General features: G+C 28.3%; 1 protein-coding gene across 3 annotated transcripts in view; it reads right to left on the reverse strand.

The window, feature by feature from the left end:
- LOC142321453 (putative phosphatidate phosphatase) overlaps nt 1-7,933 on the reverse strand; it is an 83,237-nt gene extending 75,304 nt beyond the window's left edge. Inside the window, exon 1 of one of the 3 annotated variants that reach the window (XM_075359547.1) lies at nt 7,596-7,897. In XM_075359547.1, coding sequence (XP_075215662.1) covers nt 7,596-7,659 — 64 coding nt within the window. In that variant the 5' untranslated portion in view covers nt 7,660-7,897. Of the gene's footprint in view, nt 1-7,595 lie in introns of all 3 variants that reach the window. The other 2 variants (XM_075359546.1, XM_075359548.1) reach the window with 2 other exon arrangements.
- Nucleotides 7,934-9,853: the final 1,920 nt, after the last annotated feature.

Genomic DNA, 9,853 nt, shown 5'->3' on the forward strand with positions numbered 1-9,853 from the left:
AGTTTCAAACTATAATTGAAATAATCTTAAAAATAATCCAGATAATTTTCAACAACTTCCAATCACAGACTGAAAATAATTTTTTAAATCTTATTTTAGAAGTTGTTTTGGCCTTCCTTTTTTTTTACCGACGTGAAGCGGACTGTATGACTTGAAAAGCAACTTAAATCGTCTTGCAGAAAAGTGGTATTCAATCCATCGTAAATTATTTTGAATTAAAAAAAGCTGACAACACAGTTGTAGGACTTGCCGACACGCCGCTTTTTTCTGATGCACGGCTTACACACACAACTCAATTTAAAATATCTAACATTTTTTTTAAATATAATATTTTTTGTTTATTTAATTCAACGATTCTAATTACAGCGCGTAAAAATACAGTGTTTCATTCGCGCGGCCGCTTTAAATATTATTAATTTATTTAGTTCTACCGGTCACCTGTGATGTCACAACATAGCAAACGATTACAACAGCTGTAAATCAGTGCTGCAGTACCGCTCCTTGTGGGAGAGGGGGTACTTATGACGCAGAATATCCAGTTAACCGTAGTTTATTTACAGCATTTTTCGGGGTGGGGGTGCGATTTTGCAAAATTTTTTTTGTTGGAAATATTATTTTTTAATCGTTAACAAATGTTTCTAAAAAATAAGACCTTAATTAGGGGAAATCTCGAGATATCGGAGGTGGACTTGCTCTACAGCCTCACCCTCTTGACCTTTAAAGTTGAAAATTTAACGATATCAATGCCACATATATAGATGTAATCTGACCAAGTCTGGTCAAAATCGGTCGAGTAGTTCTGAAGTAATAAGATGATTTAGGGTGCGATACCGAACACACATTCGTACATCCGGAAAATTTCCATCCGGTTTTTTGGATTCATTAGGTGTCAAAACGTAAAGATCCGGTGAAAACCGCATACGCCCAAATTGGATCGATTAGAATACTTTCCCTCCCAAAGCTATAGCTCTGCTATATCGCTGGACGGGAAAGTAAAGCCCATACGACTGAAAATCAAATAACCGATAAACAATTTATTTATTTTTAATATAATTTAAAACGCTTACAAAAATCTTTTATTGAAATTTTTTAGGTAACTAAAACAATGCATTTAGAATATATTTTAACAATGACTTTGATAGCTATGCTTTTATCACAATTTTACATGCTATCCAACTTTACAACTAAAAATGGTATAGTAAAATCAAGCTCGCATACTTTGGTGCGGATAGTGTACGGCATTTCATATATCAAGTACAATACGGTTTAAATTAAGGTTTTATGATTGCTCTTGGTTTTGTTTTTTAATAACAAAAGTTACTGATCTCGGAAACAAAAACCGTCGATTCAATTTACAAAATTAATAATAAACTTAATACACAAAATTAAATTTAATAAGACGTGTTTGGAATGCAAAATAATAGCTACCTAAATACAATTATTAATTTAGAAAACCCTAATAATTAGTTACCTATTAAAAAGACAAAAGAATTATGTGAAAAATTTTTAATAAAAGAAGAAATTAAACAGATTTATAAGGACAAGGTTTTTGTTAACAATTATATTCATTATATTTAAAAATACTTTCAGTTTATATAAAAGATTTATTTGTAATAAAAGATTACCTAAAAGATTTATTTGTAATTCTGTACTTGAGTTGTTCAAGTTGGTTTTTGATTATAAAAAATATAATATATTGGTACAGAGGAATACGGGTCTTATAAGTATTGATATAATTTTATAAAAATAAAAATTATATACGCTATATAAAAATGTAAATATTCGTTTGTTCAAAGTCTTAAATCTCCGAAACTTCTTCACCGATTGCTTTGAAATTTTGACACAACGTTGTATTCGAATACGGGCGTGTTTTTATATCCCTACTATTTATATAGCTAAGAAGTCACAACTGTGACAGGTAAAAACATGCTCTTTTTGAAAAACAGCGCTATCTGTTGGACGTAAAAGTAACACATGCTATACTAAATATTTTGCGATTCCATTTCAATGTTTCCGATATGCGTGTCCAGTATAGACTAAAAAACTACTGGACAGATTTAAAGATAGGGAAAAATCGAAAAAGGTAAAAGGGAAGAAGGGGAAAATTGAAAAAAAGGGGAAAGGAAGGGGAAAAGAGAAAAAATGAAAGGGGAGAGGGAAATAAGGGAAAGATAAATGGGGGAAGGAAAAGGGGAAAGGAAATATGGTAAAATGGGAAAAGGGGTAAAAGGGAAAGGTAAATTTCTGGAAGTTCTGTAATGTTCATTTTGTTAATGTTTTACAAAACTTTCAATTGTGTTAATTTAATCAAATATGGCAATAGCAAAGCATTGCTGGGCTTGCTAGTATATATCTTATATTTAACATAATCGCCTAACTTGAAATTAAAACTGATCAAATCCATCATATTCTCTACAACAGAAATTGTCAAATTTAAAAAAAATGTTCCCCCCGAGTAATTTGTCAACAGAACCAACAGACATTCACAAACTAAACTTCGCCGCGGCTTTGCCTTTTATTACATACGTAAGAATGCTGAGATTGAAGGCATGAATTGGATTTGGTCATGAGTATTTAAATACTTTACTTCAGTAATCTTTAATAATAGATATGATATTCTACTTTACAAGTTGAGTAGAGAATTCATAAAGAAATGCCCATACTTTGGTATGATTTTTGTGGTTCTTCATTTAATTAAATTAAGTTAGTCCCTCCATTTACGTGTCATTACTCATGAGACACTTGGCTGTGAACATTTCCTTAATTAAAAAAAATGAAAACCGGCTGCTGCAATATTTAATTTCATATTTGGGTGCAACTTGTAGGAAAGTATAGAAAAAAAAAATAACATGAAAGTTATAAACACATTAACAGACATTTTTTCACGCTTTGCAGTTTGCTCAATAAACACATCCACAAGGAACAAAATATAAATTATATAGTCGCTTCGATATTTACTATTCACACATAGTTGCATACACATATTTTAAAAGTGTTTAAGGGCACCCGGTACCTTTTATCTTGGTATTGTTATTTTTTATAAGTTTAGGACCCATTATTTTAGGTGAAGAATTCAGCAGGGAAATTTAGGGTCGTTCTTTATCTACAGAGTTTTTTCATACTTTTACTACAAAACTTTTTTCACTTACAATTTTTCAATTATATACTTTTATTTTTATATAAATACTTTTTAAATATAATTATTTGCACAAAAAGTTATGTATCTTAGAAAATACAAATTATCAGGTGTTAAAAACAACTCAGTAACTGTGTCTTGTGTACACAAACACACTGTAAAAATTTCATTTTCCTACTTTAAGCGATTCATGAGATAACAGGTCTTTTATTTTTAAAAAAACATGCAATTTTCAGAAAACGATTAAAAATATTATTTGCTTCAGGTAAATGCATCCCAGTACCATATTCTGCATTTTCCGGGGTTTCTTCCTCATCATCCTCAGCACTTTTTATTCGATGATAGTCCATGATGCTCCACAGACAAAGCCCTGTGAAGGGTTTTCATCTGGTGAGATTTTATGAAAATAAATGACCCATATTGCACGCTTCATGTCCTTTATACCATGTGTATTTTTGTTATACCAACACCATAGTAGCAATGAATTTCACTGAGAAGTTTATCTCTCAGTTGACCCTTTCCTGAAAATTTTTTTACCATTTTCTAACAAAACATTCTTCAAGTTTCCGTGGAGATTTCACAATCGTGAGCCATCTGCTTCTGAATATGACCAAAATTGCAAAAATTTTCCCTAAATAAACACTAAATTTCCCTTTCATAACTAGACAGTCAACAAAAATAAAAATCTTTAAAAACTTCAAACTTCGGATTTTTCAGTGTGTAATGCTTAACAAAAAAAAAAAAAAAAAAAATCAATTTTGCCACAAAAAATATTATTTTTGCTTATTTTTTTGTTTTATATCCATAAAATAACATTTGAAATATGCAAAAATGTAAAAAAATCGAATTTTTAAAAAATACAAGGTACCAGGTGCCCTTTAAAAAATCTTTCCAAATGAATTATTTATATTGTAATTTAATAAAACTAACAAAATTAGTTATACATAAATATAATTACTGAAAAAAAAAAAATTATTTCATAACATAACATACATGAAAATAATCTGTTTTTTAATGTTGAAAACAAATCCGAAATCAGAATTTTTCCATCACTCTGTGAAAAATTCCAAAATTTTAATTTTAATAATTGTTGATATTATATGATACATGACTGACTGATTATACATTGACTTATTTTATATGATTACTTTATATTAATGTGCTCAGTATATATTTTTGATTCTATAAATCAGTTTTTAACCGTGAAACAATAACTTTAGTCATAACACAAACATCACATCATGACATCATCCTCTCTATTAAAGGATACATCAACTAGATTCAACGTGTCTGTAAAATTCAAAACAACACAAGGCTTGTTGGCTTTCTTAGCCAACCGATTTTAATAGTATAATCTCTTCAGTCAGTGTGATAACTGTATTGAGTGAACAATGAAGTCTCATTATGGCTTGTAATTATAAGTGATTCAGGTAGATTTTGTTACGTGTGTTTACTATAAAATCATATAAGAAAAACATTACACTCCTAATTAAAAAGGCTTATAAGTTATACACTGACTGTAAAATCAGTGATCAGGGTAAGACAAGTAATGGGGTAATATATACATATTACACATACATATATCTGTGTGGTCGACTAAGAGGAAGGCTAAAAGGTGTAAAAAGACCTTGCCATTTGGTATTCCTATGAATAAGCATGAAAATTATTTAACTTATGTTATTTCTCTTTAATTAATGCATTTGGAATTTTTAATAAGTCTAAACATCTGTAATCTATCCTTTATTGTCATCTGCATTTAGACTTGTTCCTAACAATAAATGCACTTTATAGATTTTCAAGAACTTCTTAAGGTTCCTGAAAACTTGGTTCTGTGAAACTAGAGATAAAGAGGTCATTATGGAAGAAGATAATCATGATTCCATCTTTGGATTACAGTCCAAAAGAGCCACATCATATTCACACGAGCTGAGAAAATGACTCGGTAAGTGATTTAAACTGATCAAAAAATCAAGCAAAATTTTTAGGTTCAAGATACGCAAAGTTGGAATTTTCTTTAAAAAAAAAATACAAAAAATCTCAAGCTATCACAGTCGACAGTAATGTTTATCTCAGGGTGGCTGCTTGACCAATTCAAAAAAATTTAAGTGAATTTCCTGTATTCACACTGTTGGGGCAGTAAGTGATGAACACAGCATATGTTTCCACTAAGATATTTCAAAGTTGGAAAACCATTACAGAGGCAAATGGAGTGTTTGCTAACTGATTGTTGTTGGACTTTAGTTGATATGTACCTGATATTTCCTATAAAAAGAAAAAAAATTACTAGAAATTTTGATGTAAGTATATGACATCCCATAACATTAGTTATATTAATCATTAATATAGAGCAATAATTAATCATAGTTTCAGATCTTTAATATATCATTTCTATTAAACTGGGGGAAATAGAAGATTCTATTTATAGATCTGCAATATACAAAAAAACCATGCTGAGACAGGTATCACATTCAGAGAAACATTAAAAAAATTTTACTTTGTGTATCAGTGTCTTACAAAGTAAATATTTTTAATAGCATTTCAAATACAATATTTCAGCTAATTACTCTATCAGTTCAAAAAAGTGACAGTTTGACACAAACAGAAGTTGATAGATACAAATATAAATGTACAATCATTAATAGAGTTTTAATACAAAAATGTAATAACTATATAAAATATTAGTTAATTTATTAAAAAATAAGATGTAGAGCATAATGACATAAAAATTACGGTGTAGAATATTTAAATAGTTGCAATTATAAAACAAAATAATGATCTGTTTCATTTTAATAAATATGTAGGCCTAAAGATGCTTATTTGCAGTTCTTGTCAATATATAAATAATTATTTTGTTTAAAAATAATGTATATTACACTTGTAAAGTACTGATTTACAAACGTTTTGGTGAGGGTACAGCTAACTTATGAGGGGCATAAATGGATGAAAGATGTTACAGACGAATAATTTCAATTGTAATGAAAAACTTACATCCTAAATAAGGTGTATTCCAAATTCCATTAAAATCAGAGGTGATTGGTAGACCGTACACTAAAGTGTAAACTTAAAATCCTTAAGTAGCATTAAAGATTTTCTATAAGACAGTCCATGTACACTTAATTCTAATGTGAATAGCTGCGTTATTTATGAAATTTCAGATTTACTATTATCCCTTAAAATGAATAATACTTTATATGGTACAAAGTAAAAAGACCAGATAAAATATCAAAATAAAATGAGTTAAAAAAAATTAAGGTCTGAGAATGTAAAATGTTGGAATATAAATTAAATGGAATCAAGTTAATCTAAAACAAGCAGCATTAGTTACCAAAACTGCATCAATTACATGAAATAATTAGCTGCTTAATTTTAGTCTAAAAATAAAGATATTTGGAACGACCATGGAACCAAACTGATTCACTCCATTAACTAATTAAAAAAAATCAATAAAAATTAGCATTTACATAATTTATTCTCCAGTCAATACTATAATACTAGAAACTAGCAATATATTTTTCATATTTACTCTACATCATTAATCAATATATATTTTCAGAGATTCCAGGCATCTGGCATGAACAACTTACAAATGGTACCTACAGATTTCTCATTAAATTAATATTCATTATTCTGGAATGAGTTCTTTATAAAACTTATTATTTCAAAACAATTGGAACGAAATAAATTTAAACAAAAACATTAAACCTGATAATAAAAATGTGTAGTAAAGTCATGCAATAAAATGACATTTAGAAAAACAATTTACATGTACAAAATTAATTGAAGTTTATTAAATCAACTTTCAATAATCTTTTAAATAAAAATTTACTACCAATTTTAATTTGCAATAAATCTGGTTTTTTTGTGTTCAGTTTTATACATTTCAAACAAGTGTGGGCTTAACCAAACTGCCATTAACTATTACAATAAATATAGTTTCAAGCTTACAGATGCATTATGTTCTTGTGACAATCAACACTAGAGTCAAATTAAAGAACATTGGCCTACATACTTTTTAATATATTATTACCTTATTCATTTACAAATAAACATTATAAATAGTAAGCTAATAAGAATAATGAATAACTTGTGTTAAATTCAGAACTATTACTTTCAAATAAAAGAAAAGAAGATAGAATTATTGCACATACAACTATTAATCTGAATTTGTAACTGCTTGCTATTTATCCCTTAGTAAATAAGAATTATGTATACTATTAAAGAATCAGTAACTTTACTTGTTCTAATATATATGGTCGAATCAATATGCAAACAAAAATAAATGAGGTTATATTTCAATAAACGAACAATACTTTCATTGTAATGGTTAATTAAAATTTAAAAACAAAACGGCAAAAGTAATTTAAAAATCAAAATCTTTACTTATAAAACAATTTATGATATATAATTATATATAACAAAACATAAAATAATTGACGAGGAGAAAGATATATAAACAAACCTAGAAATAAACAAACGACGTCTATGACAACTTTTCTTACAACATATTTCGTTTCTTCATCCATATCAGCAAAGAATTAGAACAATTGTAAACAAAATCAAAATTAGTAATTATCAAAATTATTACACTCAAAGGCTAAAAACGAAGGAATTACCAGTGTATGAACGACACTGTCAAAAAAACACCAGCTACTAACTAACGTTCCGCAACGAACTAGCAGACTGAGTTGACGTAGCTTTTATTATTAGGACGTTGCTATTACAGTAGGTTAAAGGTGTTGGTTGGTATTTTCTCTATGGAGGGGAGCAACTTGTTTCATGAAATCTTTCATTGAATTCTTAATTTGTTGAAGCGTACGCACAACGATTTCTGTAATGATTCAAAGAAATACTATTTTAAATATTTCTTTAACACCTCCTAAAAACTGATTTTATTATTATTGAGTCTTAATCAAAATTACCCAGAATAATACAAATTTTACGTTACTTAAAAACAATAATTATTCGATTACATTTTAGTATATCAACTCATAACTAGTTCTCAAGGTATTCGAGCAGGCTGATTAAGGAGCTAGATTACAGCTCATACCATAAATGATGTCACGATTTATGCTATTCTAAATATAAATATTACACTAGAATTTTGTAGGAGAAAGAAATGAAATGTTTGCGTTAACGTTATATGCTGGCGTATCGTATAACCGTTATGAGTTCATATTGTTGCTCAAATAATAAGTACCACTGTGTACTGATTATGGAGTTTCGACTTTGAGTTTATATCCGACAACCCATACTTAGATTTTGAAAATGAAGTTCTGTTTAGTTCATGTGCAATAATTTCTCATTCTAAAAAATAACCATATTTTCAAGATAAGCAGTAAAATACGAAAAACATTTCAGGGCAGACAGTAAACTAACAGTTATATATAATTATTCAAAGCATGTCTATTGAACCTCACAAAAACCTCTTAGCTTATACTTGCTTTGAATAAAAAATGCAGCTCATTACTGCCACTAGAATATCATGTAAAGCGCTCAATACTGCTAAATATCTAGCTTGCACAAGAACGTAAAACAATACATACTAATTTATTCTATTGACTCACTCCTACACAGAATACATTTAATATAAATGAAAACGGAAATATTCTATTATTTCAATTATGTACATATTGAAGAAGTAATTGTAAAACACAAGGCAGGTTTGTTACTCTGAACAAAGCATACCATTCCTTGATAAACACACCCAGCATTTATGAACTAAACTGAATAAAGAACTAAACTAAATTCTGTTCACTTTATACATTATTAGATGTAACAGTAAAAGATCTGAAAGGCTCATCAAACCGATAAGTTAAATTTGATTTGAATTCAAGTTGATGAACACTATTTAAAACAAGATTCAATAAAAGCATTTCATAGAGACAATTGCATTTACCAACCATTTTTGAGAACAAATCATAAATACAAGGCCACTAACAGGAACCAAAATTATCTGTATTAAATGTTTTTTAACATTACTGAGATGAAAAATACAAAAAAATTTAATTAACAGACACAGATCACATCACACATTTCTAATTATATCTTATACATCTTTATATATCTTCTCAACTCAAAGAAACTCTGCAGCAATATTTTCAGCTGTAGCCTTGGTGCAAAGTAACAGAACTAATTTTGATGATGGTTGTCTACAGAAATACTTCAAAATAATTTAGAAAAGTCTTTAAATGTTAATTTTGTTTTGCCAGTAAAAAATAATCATTTTTGTTTTATTACTTTTCTATTAGAAAATAAACAATAACACTAAAATAAAATAAACAAAATTTTTGTTTATTGATGCTGAAAACAATTATGAACTGAGAATCTTTCTATTACCCATCGTTTTTGAAAAATTTCTAAATTCTAATTAAAAGATTTTTTTTCATTATAGCATTTTAAGCTCCTGTATTGTATTCTGTTAGCTCATTTTTTATTGTTTAACTTTGTTAACATAATTTGTAAGCTATAAATAAACAATACTAGACAAAGAATTAAATCATATCATAGTCACATATTATGATATCATATCTAATACTGAAGAGTGAGTCTTCATGGACAAGATTAATCATGTTTGTGCAGGTCAATACATGTAGCTGAAAACACAGCTGTGTGTTTGTATTAAGCACTGAATTTAGGAATGAATTAATTTTGTTTAGTCTTATTGCTGTCTTAAGTTTGTTAACAGTGCAGTGTCATAATGCCTTGAAATTGTGTAAA

Source organism: Lycorma delicatula, chromosome 3 (assembly GCF_047948215.1).
Source record: "Lycorma delicatula isolate Av1 chromosome 3, ASM4794821v1, whole genome shotgun sequence".
Lineage (NCBI taxonomy): Eukaryota > Metazoa > Arthropoda > Insecta > Hemiptera > Fulgoridae > Lycorma > Lycorma delicatula.